The following is a 14,362-nucleotide window of genomic DNA, read 5'->3' on the forward strand; positions in this document are numbered from 1 at the left end:
TGATCTTAGGGAGGGAGGGAGGGAAGAAGCAAGGGATCTTTGGTAGTTTACAGTTACACATTACTATGCTGCAGGTATCGCACATGTCTTCGCTAATCCGTATACCCCAAGCAAACAGAACCCGACGTCCTTTTAGAGGTACATGCCCGAGTCTGGCGGGGGCTCGTCGCGTTTGAGGGTTAGCCATGGGGCGCGAGCTGAGATTCTACTGCTGTTTCTGTCCCACTTTGATGATGCCTGTTCGCCGAGGGCTTGCAGCAGCCACTCGTGGGCTGCGGCCATGGTAGCCGTAGGCCAATCGATCTCCCTGCTGAGGCCTAATGACGATAACTCTGATGCTGGGGGAAGCATCGAGTATGGAGAGGGCAGGAGGAGGAGGGTGGCGGCGCTGGAGCTCAACGCCGAGATGAGCATGAAGGCAGCGGAGGTGGCTTGCAGGACATTGGGAGGCGCGAATGGGGAGGCCCCGCGGCCCTGAGGATAAATGTCAGTCTCACTTATGTCTGGAGAACTGGGTCGCTCGAGCAACATACCACAGGTGACCAGGCGTCTGTGCTCAGATACCTGATCGGAGCATCTGCGGCTGAGATGGGGTGGGCGTCGATGTATTGCGGGGCTGAGTAGGTATCGAGGATTACGATGCTAAGGATAGGTGGTCAGGGCGACTAAACGGCTCGATTGACATGCAACACGTACCTAGTCGGCTTAAGTGCAGCGATCACGGCCTCGGCATACGCGTACATCGCCCACGTCGGTATGCGTATCGTAGCTTCAGACACCACAACAGTCGCTTTCGTCCACGACGGCGAGAAGGCAAAGCCAACCTAGAACTAATTCACTGAATTGTCAGGGGAGAGGTATCCAAAGAGCTTGCAGTACCTGTATCCCATTCAACACTATCGACGCCTTGACCTCTCCCAGTCCGACGCCCTTCGCCCACGTCTGCGCTGCCAGCCCAATGGCTAGAAGCATCGGTTTTTCGGTTGGGTAGTCGCCAGCGATTTTGACATCGACGACGCGGTTAGCCTGGGCGGCGGGGGGAAGCAGCGGGTTCTCTTCGTCCTCCTCGTCCGACTCGACCGCGTAGCGCGGCGGGATAACGTCGGCGAGAAAGTCTGTGTCCTGTGTAGCGCATCCGTGAGCGATGAAACACTCAAAGCTCCGGAACACGAACCATAGGTATGCGCTGACAAGGTACAAGTGCTGGTAGACGTTGTACGCAACCGCCCCTATTTGGTGTATGTCGCGGTTTCACGCGTTCTGAAACGGAGCGCGTCTGTCTGCTTGAACACTGCTACCATCCTTCTTGTCCCATCAATTCCTGCAACAGCTCCCTTTACGATGGTATGTACCACACATACAGTTTATTCGCTCTTCCTGACTGATACACTTCCAGAGTGACAACGCTGGTAATATCTCGCCAATTATATACTCGGACGAAAAACAGCTAACATGCTGCTTCTTCAGAGTACAAAGAGGCCTTCGCACTCTTCGACAAGAAGGGGACGGGTGCAGTACCCAGAGAGACCCTGGGCGACCTTTTACGTGCCCTTGGGCAAAACCCTACGCAAGCCGAGGTTGCTGAGATCGTAGCTAGCGCCCCTCGAGAAGGTATGTCTGACCGAGTCCCTCCTACTACTGACCATCGACTGATACTCGGGCAGTGGACTATAAGACATTTCTCACGATTTTGAACCGCCCAGACGGCTTCAAGCCCGCAGGTACACCAGGTACGCTCGCTTACTACCATCTCACTCGATCCTGCTAACCCGGGCTGTGATGACACAGAGGAGTTCATTCGCGGCTTCCAGGTGTTCGACAAGGAGGGCAACGGGTTCATCGGTGCGGGCGAGCTGCGGTACGTGCTCACACAGCTCGGGGAGAAGATGACGGACGAGGAGGTCGACGAGCTGCTCAAGGGGGTGCAGATCGGCGCGTACGTGCTCCCTACTCTCTGTGTTCGGAGGGGTCATGCTCACATCTGTGATTTACCAGCGATGGGAACGTGAACTACGAGTCCTTTGTGCGGACAATCCTGAGTCAGTAGGCGATGCGCCATAGACGGTAGCAGGAGCAGCTCGGTGTCAGGTTGCACAATTAATTACTAATGTATGTACGACGACGATGATACCCATTCTTATGACAACGACAGTCTCCAAGTCCACAGTGGGTACGAAAGACGCGTACATTACAAGTCAAACAGCTAGCATGACGGGTAGCACCTGCTACGCCTGCGGGGGATGGATGCATCGAGTCATGAGTATTGAGAGAACGCAATAAACACCTAAAGTCCCGTCTAGTAATTCTACTCCTCGTCGCTCTCCTCTGTATCATACCCGTCCTCCCCAGGACTGTCGTCCGCACACCTCTCCACGACGAGCTGTGCGCCGCCTTTGAGCCCCTCCACGTCGGCGATGCTCCTGTCGGGCAGCCACTCTATCTCGCGCCGGGGGTACGTGAGCGCAAGCTTGAACCCCCACCATTTGTCCGGATCCCCGCCGAGCAAATCGATCTGTTCGCGCACGTCTGTTTCCCCGAACGCATCCTCTCCCGAATACGAGCGCGCGTCCGTATCCACGCCGCCCATCAACACCTCCGCGTCGACGTATGCGTAGAGCACAGTGAGACTCGCGGCGGGGTCGAGGACGACCACCTTCCTCGCGCCGCTCGGGCTCCTCACCGCGACCCTCACGCCGTCCTTCACCGGATCCACCAATTTCCTCACCCACCTCCTCTGCCTCCTCCTTACCGCCTCCCGCTTCTCGCGCCTGAACGCCTCCGCCTCGCGCTCCTCCATGCGCCTTCTCTCCTCCTCCCTTTTCCTCCTTTCCTCCTCCATCCGCGCCTGCAGCCGCTCCGCGTCCCGTCGCGCGGCCTCCGCAAACGCGCGCTCCTGCTCCGCGCGCAGGGCGCGGTCACGGTCCTGGCGTGCGCGTGTCTGGCGCGTGCGCTCGAGGACGGGCGTGACGCGAGGGAGGAGCTGGGAGTCGAGGTGGCTGAGGAGCTTGGCGGGCGCGGTGGCGGCGTGGCCTTGGTGCCGCGAGAGCACGGTCAGGGAGAGGGCGGGGGAGGAAGCGGTGGTGGTGCTGGAGCCGGTTGTACGCCGTGGCTGGAGGGCGACGAAGGCGACGAAGGGGAAGGTGGTTGCTTGGAGTTTTTGCGAGGCTGTGGGAGAGATGAGATGGTGTATGCGCAGGAACGTGGGTGCGGTACATACCGCTCCAGGTGTCTGGGTCTCTGACGTCTCCGCCCCAGACGACGAAATTGTTCGAGTGCAGCAGGTGCACGAATTTCGGGTCCGTAAGTGTCGTTCTAGGGCAGTATTAGCAACCCGTGGAAACAAGCAGAAAGAGACAGCTGTTCACCTCTTGAACTCGGCTACATCATCATGCTCCTCGCTCACGAGCACCACACAGCCAATCCGCGCCTCGCGCTCGCACCTCCTGAGAGCCTCCTCATAGCTGCTTACCACAAAGTCCGGGAGCACCTTCTTCCCGTCCTGCGCGGCCGCCTCCAGGTCCTCCACCGCCGACCCGAGCAGCCCCGCGCGGCTGATGCACGTCGCGCCCGTCTCCTCCTCGAGCGCGCGCACCCATCTGTCTGCGGCGCTCTGCGGGTCGACGGACTTGGGCGAGGCCGCGGAGAACCCGCGGAGGAAGGTGAGGCTGGAGAAGCGCGTGGGCGCAAGCCCGAAGGGGAGCCGCAGGAGCATGTAGAGCGTGCGCAGGATGCCGGAGATGAGATTGAAGGGGAAAGCGAGGAGGGAGAAGAGCATGCTGGGCCGGGGAAGGTGCGAGACGGTCGAGTTGGACTGTATGCGGTGGGGGAAAGGAGTTCGTGAGCGCTGCGATTGTTCCGAACGGTCGGCAGCTTACCTGAGCGCCCCGCCTCCTACCTGAACCGGTCAAAGGCCGGCTCTCGTCCTCGTCCTCGTCGTCGTCGTCAACGACGTCAATCCGTGCACTCGCGTTGTCGTCGGCGGTAATGTTATTGCGTGCAAAGCTGGACGTCTCGTGGTCACCGAAGAGCACGTTTGCCGCTTTCTTGGAGACATCAGACATCCGCGTTCACTATGCGGTACCAACGCTCACCTCGATGTCCCAGTCGACGCTCTCGAGCACGGATATTGTTGTGTCTGCATCGCAGCTGCCGTCGGTCAAAGTCTGCAATTGCTCGACGGCCGACCGCTGGGTCGGGTTCAAGTTGTTCATTGCGAGGAGAAGCGACGAGCTGTCCTCCCGGTGCAGTGAGGTCAACGGACGCTAAATATTAGACTCTGTCCCAGCGTATCCAAATATGGAGCTTAGCTCTCACAGTCCCTATTTGATAAGCCAATCACGAATATTTCTACCTCCAAGTTGTGCTATTTTTGGAGTGTCATCACTTACTTTTGCCACCACCCTCCAGAGTCCAGTCGAAGAAATGGACCTTTTCTCGTTTCTGGACGATACCCGCGATGGCCATAGCGCCGTGTCTGACGGCGAGGAAGCTCCCATGGAGGTTACGGAGGCCGCAAAGGACGTTCCAAAGAAACGCAAAGCCAGTCCGGATGAGAAACCTCCGTCAAGAAACGAGGACATGGAGGTGAACGGGAATGCAAGCAAAAAGCCGCGTATAGCGTCCCCCAGGCCAGAGGTTGTCGATGAAGTTGAGATTGAGGCGAAGCGGGAGGTCGCTGCGAGCGCTGGTCTGACCGGCGCTGCAGTCGAGAGCGGGACGCGGCTCGAACTTCGACACCAAGTGCGTTTCCTCCACTGTGGGCAAAGACTGACGTCCCGCTAGCGGACTTACTAAGAGCTCCTCCCGGCTGGGAGAACACTCTCCTGGAATGGGCCTTGCTTGACCTTGACTCGGACATGAAGAGTCACCTGGGAACGAGCAATGGAATGTCTGGGATATTTACCGTTATCTTGGAGATTGCGGGACATTCTTGAGACATCTTCATTTCGTTCTTCATGTCTGCCTTATGGTCCGTCAAGGAGTATCCAAGGAGAGTGTTCTGCCACCCGTCGCGAGAAACACAGGTGTCCGGTAGCGGGATGCCGGTCCTTGCCACCAGTGCTAATTCTTTCCTCCTTTGACCTTAGTTGCATGCATAGGTCCGCCACCAAGTCGCGGTTCCACCGGGCTACAATTATATCCCTATTGCAAATCACGTTCCCCCAGCCAAGCCTGCTCGGGAGTACAAGTTCACCCTCGATCCCTTCCAGCAAGTATCGGTTCATGCAATACAGAGAAATGAGAGTGTGCTCGTCTCTGCGCATACCAGTGCCGGTAAGACCGTTGTCGCGGAATATGCCATCGCCCAATGTCTGCAGAACAAGCAGCGTGTTATCTACACAAGTCCGATCAAGGTAACAGATAGCGAATTGCATTGTTTTGCACCTTTGCTCAGGTTATGCTAGGCTCTAAGTAACCAGAAGTACCGCGAAATGCTTGCTGAGTTTGGGGATGTGGGCCTCATGACCGGAGACGTTACCATAAATCCGTCTGCAACATGTCTAGTCATGACTACCGAGGTAGGTAGAATGTGTGCAGAAACTACGCATGCCCTAATCGTTACTCTGACCTGCCCAGATTCTACGGTCCATGCTGTACCGCGGCTCCGAAATCATGCGCGAAGTCGCCTGGGTCATTTTCGACGAGATCCACTACATGCGCGACAAGGAGCGCGGCGTCGTGTGGGAGGAGACGATCATCCTCCTCCCGCACAGCGTGCGCTACGTATTCCTGTCCGCAACGATCCCCAACGCGATGCAGTTCGCCGAGTGGATATGCAAGTCGCACGAGCAGCCGTGCCACGTCGTGTACACCGATTTCCGCCCGACACCGTTGCAGCACTACCTCTTCCCGGCGGGCGGCGAGGGGATCTACCTGGTGCTGAACGAGAAGGGTGAGTTTAGGGAGGATAATTTCACCAAGGCGATGGGGATGCTGCAGGAGAAGCAGGGTGAGGACCCTGCCGACCCCAAGAGCGGGCGCGGGCGGAAGGGGAAGACAAAGAAGGGCGGAGACAAGAAAGGTACGTCGATTATAGTGACTACTCAGCACGCCTGACTGTCCCCTCCCCAGGGCCGTCGGATATCCAAAAAATCGTCAAGATGATCATGCAGAAAAATTACAACCCGGTCATCATCTTCGCCTTCAGCAAGCGTGAGTGCGAGGCGCTCGCACTGAATATGTCCAAGTTCGAGTTCAACTCGGCCGATGAGCAGGACCTGGTGTCCAGCATCTTCGACAGCGCGATCCAGAACCTGTCTGCGGAGGACCGCCAGCTGCCGCAGATTGCGAACTTGCTCCCCCTGCTCAAGCGCGGCATCGGGATCCACCACGGCGGGCTGCTCCCGATCCTGAAAGAGGTCATCGAGATTCTCTTCCAGGAGGGCCTGATTAAGGCGCTCTTTGCGACGGAGACGTTCTCTATCGGTCTGAACATGCCCGCAAAGACCGTCGTGTTCACTGCGACGCGCAAGTTCGACGGGCGTGAGTTCCGTAATCTGTCATCGGGAGAGTATATCCAGATGTCGGGGCGTGCGGGACGACGTGGGCTAGACGACCGCGGAGTGGTGATTATGATGTGCGACGAGAAGCTCGAACCGAGCGCGGCAATGCAGATGATCAAAGGCGAGGCGGACCGCCTGGACTCTGCGTTCCACCTCGGCTACAACATGGTGTTAAACTTGATGAAGGTGGAGGGGATCAGTCCAGAGTACATGCTCGAGCGCTGTTTCTTCCAGTTCCAGAACAGCGCCGGCGTACCCCTGTTAGAAGATGGTATGACTGCTGCGCCCTTCACTCTCGCTGGTGGCACTACTGACATGCATCTACAGAGCTTTCGCGGGAAGAACAGGCCATGAAGTCCATAACCATCTCGGACGAGTCGCTCGTCGCGGATTACCATTCGTACCGGCAACAGCTCGACCAGATGGCGGCCGACTTCCGCGATGTCATCACCCACCCGAACTATAGCTTACCGTTCCTTCAACCCGGCCGACTGGTCAAGGTTAAATACCAGAAGCTAGATTTCGGCTGGGGCGTCGTAATAAACTATCACAAGCGGCTGCCGCCAAAGGTATATAAGAGTGACACCGCCAATAATGCGTGACGGGCACTGACCGTGTGCTTATAGAACAGGCCGATGCCAGTGGCTGAGGAGATCCCTCCGCATGAGCAATACATCGTGGACGTACTGCTAAACTGCGCGACGGGTTCCTCGGTTCCCAAGGATCGCAACGCGTTGAATCTCCCGCCCACACCCGGGGGTGTGCAACCGTGCCAGCCGGGGCAGACGGGCGAGCCGCTCGTCATCCCCATCCTCCTATCCGCGCTGGATGCGATCAGCTATCTGCGGATATTCTTGCCCAAGGATATACGCTCGCATCAGGCGCGGGAGACGGTGTGGAAGAGCGTCGTGGAGGTGCAGAAACGATTTCCCGATGGGATACCGCTGTTGGACCCTATACAGAATATGGAGATCAAGGATGACAAGTTCAAACAGCTGGTGGAGGTAAGCAAATTCGTTGCCGCTCCATAATTCGGATATAGGTTAACAACCAGGGTGCCGCAGAAAATTGAGGTAATGGAGTCGAAGCTCATGTCGAGCCCGCTACACAAGGATCCACGGTTACCGGAGCTCTACTCTCTCTATTCGAAGAAACAGGAACACCAGCAACGGATACGTTCCCTGAAGAAGCGCATACAGGCTACGAACGACGTCCTTCAAATGGAAGAGCTCAAATGCCGGAAACGTGTCCTCCGGCGGCTCGGGTTTACTACGGCGGATGACATCGTGGACGTGAAGGGCCGAGTCGCCTGCGAGATTAGTACGGGCGACGAGCTGCTCTTGACAGAATTGATCTTCAATGGCGTGTTCAACCCACTATCGCCCGAGCAGTGCGCAGGTCTTCTGAGTTGCTTCGTCTTCACAGAGAAGGTGCGTGTAGCTCCTCCGACATGTCTCAGATTTATTGAAATATGTACAGAGCGAGCAAGTCACAAAGTTGAAAGAAGAACTCGCTGCGCCACTCCGTGTGATGCAAGAGATCGCGAGGCGGATAGCGAAGGTGTCGAAAGAGTCGAAGTTGCCGGTCGTGGAGGACGAATACGTGCAGTCGTTCAAGGTCGAGCTTATGGACGCCGTCGTCCAATGGTGTCGCGGCGCTTCTTTCTCAGACATCTGCAAGGTTAGGTCTTTTTCCCTCCTCCGCAGCGACCGTACTCATTTATGGCGTCATTGTCTCAAATAGCTCACGGACCAATTTGAAGGGAGCGTTATCCGTGTGTTCCGTAGATTGCAAGAGCTCATCCGGCAGATGTGCCAGGCAGCGAAGGTCATTGGGAACGCCGAGTTGGAAGCTAAATTTGAGAAGGCGTCAGAGATGCTCGAGCGACCGAATTCAGTCATATTCTGCTCGTCTTTGTATCTATAGACTTTCTCTCTTGTCGTCTGTATGGCAGGTTCTGTGTCATTTGGCTGATCCTTCCAATCCGGATCTCGCGGCGGGCTGAATGCACTGCACGCGCTCTTTGTGGCAACGCATGGTACTTGACGCGCAGGAGCTTGGTAGGCCTTGCTCGTCGCTACCGGAGCAGGTCGTCTGACAGTGTGCTCAGGCCGGGAGCATTAGGAAGGCTGCCGGCAGTATTCGGCTACTGCGGTCTGAAGTTCAGTCGTAGCTTCGTCTCTCTATGTGCTATCGCGAGGTGTGTCCCGCCGAGATTATGCCCTTGTTACCCCAGTGCCAGGGGAAAGCTACTTGAAATGTGCTGCTCGGCCGACGTGCGCATACGAAGCGTCGTGGTCCCAAAGCACGCGACAGCTGGGATGCTGTCTCTTGATTTGGATCATTTCACGTTCGTAGCCGCAGACCGTCCATGGCGCCAGCATGTCTTTCGCGGCCGTATTCGAGGCTCTGGAGGTGTCTACTCGTTGACCCGAGGGACGTGTCGGACGCCGTCTCATCATCCAGCGCCCCTTATCATGGACCATGCGATAACTACCATCACACGGTGATATGCATCGCTGAAGCGTCGAAGCATCATATGTACAGAAATTGTTGCTGCCGCATGGTCCTGCCTTAATCCGTTCTACGCTATTTCGATCCCGTCCCGAAGATATTTCCCCGCAAGGCTTTCTCTAGTTCCTATCCGCGGCTGAGACTTATCTGTCTCTGTAGCGACTTACCGCACATGTGTCTTGCGAGAGTCGAGCTGCGTCTCCGGGTCCGCGACGATCAGGGCTTCGCTTGGCTGGAAGCTCGCAGGTGCTCCCGGAGACCAACTTCTTCGGAGGAGGAGGAGGAGGAAGACAACCTCCTCATACTACTGATTTGCTGGCGGGAATCTAGTGAACAAAGCTTATGACCGCATGGTTCTTCCACTTTCCCAAGACTCACAAGGAATCAAGTGATGACCCGTACGATCTCAACCCGAGCCGTATCCGAATCCTCGAGCACTTCTGCTCGGAAGACCATGCTGTTGCCAGGAACCCCCTCATGCAGTGTATTTCGAGCGCCAGCTTTCGCGGTCGTCCGATGCATGGTCGCCGAGTACCTTCTGCTAATAAAAGGGCGACGTTCCCCTCTTCCGTTCCGTAGGATCTCTGCCCTCTCCTCCCCTCCGCGGTCGCGCTAGACGGTGTACCCTATGCCTGTCGCGATGGCTTCATTCCGGTACCTCCTTTTCCTCCTGTCTGCCCTTGCCCTTATGGCAAGCGCGACGCAAGTCATGCAGCGCCCCGCGGACTACAAGGACCCCCCGAACAAGGTTCAGACAAACCCTGACCCTCAGGTGCAGCAGATCCACAAGAGGGCAAGCGGCAAGGTGCAGGCAGCTTATTTCACGAACTGGTAGGATCTTCCACAGCTGCCATGTGAGGACGTGATCCTCATCTTCTGGTCTTCGTTAGGGGTATCTACGGCGCCAACTTCCGTAAGTAGTTTCATTGAAAGTCAATCCCAGGATCTGGCTTACTGGTGTGCAGAGCCGACGAATATCACTCCCAGCGATCTCACCCATATCTTATACGCCTTTGCCGATGTTTCGCCGGATACTGGCAACATTTCTCTTACGGACACTTACGCCGATGAGCAGGTTTGTCTCTTCCAATAGCCAGTGGAGGACGGAAATATTTTGATGTCGCGTTATCTCAGAAACACTTCCCAGGTGACTCTTGGGACGAGACTGGAAATAACCTGTACGGCTGCTTGAAGCAGGTAAGCACGCGTGCGCATATGTTTGCCTGCGGCAGCACTGAACATATCGCTATCATGACAGATGTATCTGCTGAAGCTCGCGAACCGGAACTTGAAGGTTCTCATGTCCATCGGAGGCTGGACGTACTCCCAGGACGGACACTTCTCATTTGTGACAGACGCGACGAAGCGGGCGACCTTCGTCAGCGCTGCGGTCTCGCTGATTGAAAACTTTGGCTTGGATGGCATGTGAGTGCAATGTTCTCCCCTTTCCGAGCCCTCCATGTACTGATCTACCATTCAGTGATATCGACTTTGAGTACCCTTCTTCTACCGCACAAGGTCAAGGCTTCGGTGCTCTCTACACCGAACTCCGGACGGCCTTCGACAACCTAGCAGCTAAGAAAGGCGACACCGTGCCCTATCAACTAACCGTAAGCCCTAGTGTTCTATCCCTTCCACACCAAAGTAACAGTGCATGGCTAGGCTGCCGTGTCCGCCGGACCTGCTAACTATGCCTACCTTGATGTGCCCACCATGGATGCCGCGCTCACCTACTGGAACTTGATGGCCTACGACTATGCGGGCTCGTGGCTGAACTTCACCGACAACCAAGCCAACCTGTACGGTGGCGCACGCACGAACGTGAGCACGGATGCCGCGATCAAGTGGTACGAGGCGAACGGCGCCACGCCCAGCAAGATCAACGTCGGCATCCCTCTGTACGGCCGCGCTTTCGAGGACACCAACGGCCTCGGGGACTCTTACAACGGTATCGGCCCCGGCACGATCCAGGCTGGCATCTACTCTTACAACGTCCTGCCACTTGCGGGCGCGACGGTCTACGAGAACTTGACGGATGTCACGAGCTACTCATACGACGCCACGAAGAAGGAGCTCGTTTCGTACGACGACCCGCACATCGTGCAGCTCAAGGCGCAGTATGTCCAGACCAAGGGTCTTGCTGGCACCATGTTCTGGGACCTCTCGACCGACAAGACCGGGAGCGACAGCCTTGTCCAGACGGCGGCGAACGTCTATGGGGGCTTAGACACGACTCCGGTAAGCGCCCAGGGAGTGTCGATTACAATGTCACTTGGTTATAACGCATTGCAAAGAACCACATCAACTATCCCGACAGCGAGTGGGACAACATTCGCAACAACATGGGCTCCTCGACCGGAAGCTCGACGAGCTCCGTGCCGTCCTCCACGAGTACCCAGCCTACGACCACTTCTAGCCCTACGTCGACTTCGAGTACCACTACTTCGGCCCCTACGACTACCACCTCGCCCTCTGGATCCTGTGCTGGTGTCTCCGCCTGGAGCTCTTCCGTGAGCGCGGTCGTCGATGGCGATTGTTTTACATACTAATTTCCTCGCCTATTTCTGCAGATTGCATACACGGGAGGCGCCCAGGTCACATACAGTGAGTAGCATGGTGTTGTGACCTGCAAAGAATTCAGCTGACTTCTATCCTCTAGATGGTCACCTCTGGACCGCGAAATGGTGGACGCAGAATGACACCCCCGGAGGTGCCGCAGGAGTCTGGACCGACAATGGGGCTTGCTAGATACCAGCGCCGATTATATCCATTGGGCTTGCGAGAGAAGAAACGCACATTTGTAGTATTTATTAGCAATAGTATTCGCGTCTTAGAGCACATACGTCCCGATGGTCATCTCCAGCTGAGAATAAACTCAAGTCACCGCACATCGTGAGGCCACCCTTCGGAGATCGTAGAATTGCATTAAGCATCAGTGTGGTAAGTCTATGCTGGCAAACATGTTGATAAGTCCCGGACAAACGTTACGGAGACGGTCGAACAGCAAAGTCAATAAAGGTGAGTATAGGCAGCTGGGGAACTGGTCAAGCAAACCATAGTCAATATTGCCTTTACAATGACAGCTAGCAAGATGTCTCTAACCTTGGCCATCCTGGTTAATCATCGCTTCATCCTCGTCATCTTCTAATCCAAACTCTTCCTCCTCAATTTGCGGAGCATCAGCCTGCGCGGCTTCCCCCGTTCCGTCTGTGTAGTCCTCTGCTAAAGCGATGGTCACGGGCCGAGGTATCTGCGATTCCTCCCATATGAAATATAACCCGGTGTCAGTCATTTGCAGGCAGTCGATCTGGCTCAGGAGCCGTATATCCTCGAACCCTAAGGCGCAACAGATATACAGATTCGGGAACGCGAATCCGCATTCGGGTGGGTCTTCCGCTCCACCGTAATCCTCGTTAGACTCTGGCAAAGGCATCGGAGGACCAACACCGTGATAGGTAGAGTCGAGCGTTACAACGTAGATTCCAGTGCACTACGTATTCCGTCAGGCCCTGTAAACAGTAAGCAGATAGCGGGAAAAACGTACCATGACCAAGCCAATTTTCCCATTCTCAAAGGCATGGTACAAGGAATCCCCGTGGTCAGTGAAATCGATTCTGGCGGAGCTCAGAGCCAGAGGCACTTCTTTCCGTGCGATACGCGTGAAATCTGGAATTAACAGCAATGTCTCTGGATTTCCGAGGACCGCGAGGGTGCGTCCATCTGCAGAGACATGGACTTGGGAGGGATGTCAGAAAACAGGGTGAATCCCTACCAGGAATACGGACCTGCAACAAACTCCTCTATCAAGCTGCACCCTGCCCCTGGACCATAATATCGAGAAACAGCTTCCAGAGGAGCGATTGCAGCATTCGGGACCCCCGGACTTGTAGGGAACTGATGTGTATCGACTGTCAGCAACATACCAATATCCTGTGCGTCTCTTATCGGTATGTTCAGCACGAGTGACCCGTCGCGCCTCGAAAAGATGTTTATCGCAAATTTCCAGCAGATGAAGACGTGCTCCGCGCTCAGTTCGACATAGCTCAGCTCCCGGAGGCCATGCGGGCTCGGCGCAGAGATGTCGATCGTCTGCACAAGCGTCCCGGTGGGTATGTCGAATAGGTACGCTTCGTTCTGGCTCGCCACCAGGAGGGTTGGGTACACGAAGCGGAAGGCGTGGGTGATTGTGGGCATGTGCAGTAGCGCCCATGGTCTGAAACGACCGCGGTCGCTGTCGTTTGGGTGGAAATAGCTGGCACGCAGCGCTGCCAGGTGCTGTCTGTCATCAGGGGGCGATCTCTCGGGGTACGTGTCGGGAGGCTGTCTGGACTCGAGGCACCAGACTTCCTTGAATCCGCCGAGTTGGTCGAAGACGAGGAATCCGTTGGAATACTCGCAATGGGCGTAGGGGCGGACGTAGTTCTGTATGCAGTCACAATCGAGAACTGAACCAGCTGCAAGTCTTCGACAGCCTTACCTGCTCCAGTGACCAGAGGACGCCGCCTCCCTCGCGAAGGTCAGTTACCGCTAGCCCTCCGACGGCGTATGTGGTGATGGCAAAGCCCTCGTTCTCATCGATTTTAATACGATGGACCCACGAACCTGCGGCAGCGACAGTCCGGATAGTCGACGGACCCCTGCCTAACCAGTTATTCTCCAGCTGGAACCTGTCTCCGCCTTATATTCCAATCAGCTTGGCCACAGCACTGCGCATTCTTCACAACTTACAAAATGCCTTCCAATCCGCGGCCCCTTCCACATACTTTCGTGCAAACGCCGCTTTGGCTTTAGGGAGATCCGCCTCGAACGAGTCCACAAAGCGGTGGACCAGAGCGGCTTTGTGGTAGATCAGGGACTCGTTCGCACGAATGAAACTATACCAGGCGGCGCAGGTGAGCTGCAGCGAACGCAGAGACTGGGCCGGTAGGTACGAGAGCGTCTCGAGGACGAGCTCGGGAGGGAGTCTCGCGAGCATCGCGGTGGAGGCACGAAGGCAAGCCGCGAGAACGCTTAGGCAGGCATTGCGATGCAATGAGGGCTAAGTATATCGAGATGCATGCATCAATATGCATAGGGAGCAACAGGCATAACTAACTGGTACAGTACCAGCGCTGGCAGTCCGACCAGCACCGAATAAATACTAGTGTAGTGGGGGATCTAATGTTGGGAATCGGGCGTGCGCTGGGATCGGGGGGAGGGTTATAAGTGAAGCTTCAGTAATGCAGGCGAGCAGCGACGAGCGAGAGCGAACAAATAATATGCAGCAAAACGACTAAGACAACAATAACACACAGACGAAGGGGAAGGGTGAACGGAGGGCAGGAAGGGGAACGATAGATAGACGA

The 14,362-nt window shown here is 56.1% G+C and overlaps 7 protein-coding genes across 7 annotated transcripts; 3 read left to right on the plus strand and 4 right to left on the minus strand.

Moving 5' to 3' along the window:
- Nucleotides 1-16: 16 nt before the first annotated feature.
- Nucleotides 17-1,301, minus strand: GLOTRDRAFT_140961 (uncharacterized protein; the record flags this gene model as incomplete). The annotated part of the gene is made up of 6 exons (XM_007871828.1): nt 17-474; nt 534-642; nt 697-824; nt 880-1,122; nt 1,175-1,203; nt 1,256-1,301. 6 exons carry the CDS (start codon nt 1,299-1,301, stop codon nt 133-135), a joined length of 897 nt encoding a protein of 298 aa, XP_007870019.1. The 3' UTR covers nt 17-132.
- On the plus strand, nt 1,263-2,848 carry GLOTRDRAFT_65745 (EF-hand). The gene is made up of 6 exons (XM_007871829.1): nt 1,263-1,344; nt 1,397-1,409; nt 1,468-1,611; nt 1,665-1,730; nt 1,789-1,936; nt 1,996-2,848. The coding sequence occupies exons 1-6, from the start codon at nt 1,342-1,344 to the stop codon at nt 2,045-2,047; spliced, it is 426 nt and encodes a 141-aa protein (XP_007870020.1). The 5' UTR covers nt 1,263-1,341; the 3' UTR covers nt 2,048-2,848.
- On the minus strand, nt 2,369-4,211 carry GLOTRDRAFT_65747 (uncharacterized protein; the record flags this gene model as incomplete). Its single annotated transcript, XM_007871830.1, has 5 exons — nt 2,369-3,165; nt 3,218-3,312; nt 3,366-3,811; nt 3,876-4,043; nt 4,092-4,211. Coding segments are annotated over 5 exons (1,626 nt in total), but the record flags the coding sequence as incomplete, so codon positions are not given.
- Nucleotides 4,212-4,534: 323 nt separating this feature from the next.
- GLOTRDRAFT_65749 (antiviral helicase) lies at nt 4,535-8,492 on the plus strand. Its single transcript, XM_007871831.1, has 10 exons — nt 4,535-4,740; nt 5,100-5,354; nt 5,406-5,519; nt 5,578-6,022; nt 6,073-6,774; nt 6,831-7,072; nt 7,130-7,507; nt 7,568-7,933; nt 7,983-8,183; nt 8,247-8,492. Exons 1-10 carry the CDS (start codon nt 4,579-4,581, stop codon nt 8,427-8,429), a joined length of 3,048 nt encoding a protein of 1,015 aa, XP_007870022.1. The 5' UTR covers nt 4,535-4,578; the 3' UTR covers nt 8,430-8,492.
- A 200-nt stretch (nt 8,493-8,692) lies between these two features.
- On the minus strand, nt 8,693-9,440 carry GLOTRDRAFT_112408 (uncharacterized protein). The gene has a single exon (XM_007871832.1). It carries the CDS (start codon nt 8,987-8,989, stop codon nt 8,753-8,755), a length of 237 nt encoding a protein of 78 aa, XP_007870023.1. The 5' UTR covers nt 8,990-9,440; the 3' UTR covers nt 8,693-8,752.
- Nucleotides 9,441-9,530: 90 nt separating this feature from the next.
- On the plus strand, nt 9,531-12,964 carry GLOTRDRAFT_81165 (uncharacterized protein). The gene is made up of 13 exons (XM_007871833.1): nt 9,531-9,848; nt 9,908-9,930; nt 9,983-10,092; nt 10,152-10,214; nt 10,276-10,442; nt 10,498-10,627; nt 10,680-11,255; nt 11,312-11,527; nt 11,588-11,621; nt 11,677-12,057; nt 12,120-12,507; nt 12,562-12,752; nt 12,803-12,964. Exons 1-10 carry the CDS (start codon nt 9,646-9,648, stop codon nt 11,763-11,765), a joined length of 1,611 nt encoding a protein of 536 aa, XP_007870024.1. The 5' UTR covers nt 9,531-9,645; the 3' UTR covers nt 11,766-12,057; nt 12,120-12,507; nt 12,562-12,752; nt 12,803-12,964.
- GLOTRDRAFT_140966 (uncharacterized protein) lies at nt 12,002-13,992 on the minus strand (the record flags this gene model as incomplete). Its single annotated transcript, XM_007871834.1, has 6 exons — nt 12,002-12,057; nt 12,120-12,507; nt 12,562-12,752; nt 12,803-13,439; nt 13,495-13,694; nt 13,746-13,992. 6 exons carry the CDS (start codon nt 13,990-13,992, stop codon nt 12,002-12,004), a joined length of 1,719 nt encoding a protein of 572 aa, XP_007870025.1.
- Between the last annotated feature and the right edge of the window lie 370 nt (nt 13,993-14,362).

This window comes from Gloeophyllum trabeum (genome assembly GCF_000344685.1).
Source record: "Gloeophyllum trabeum ATCC 11539 unplaced genomic scaffold GLOTRscaffold_00015, whole genome shotgun sequence".
NCBI lineage: Eukaryota > Fungi > Basidiomycota > Agaricomycetes > Gloeophyllales > Gloeophyllaceae > Gloeophyllum > Gloeophyllum trabeum.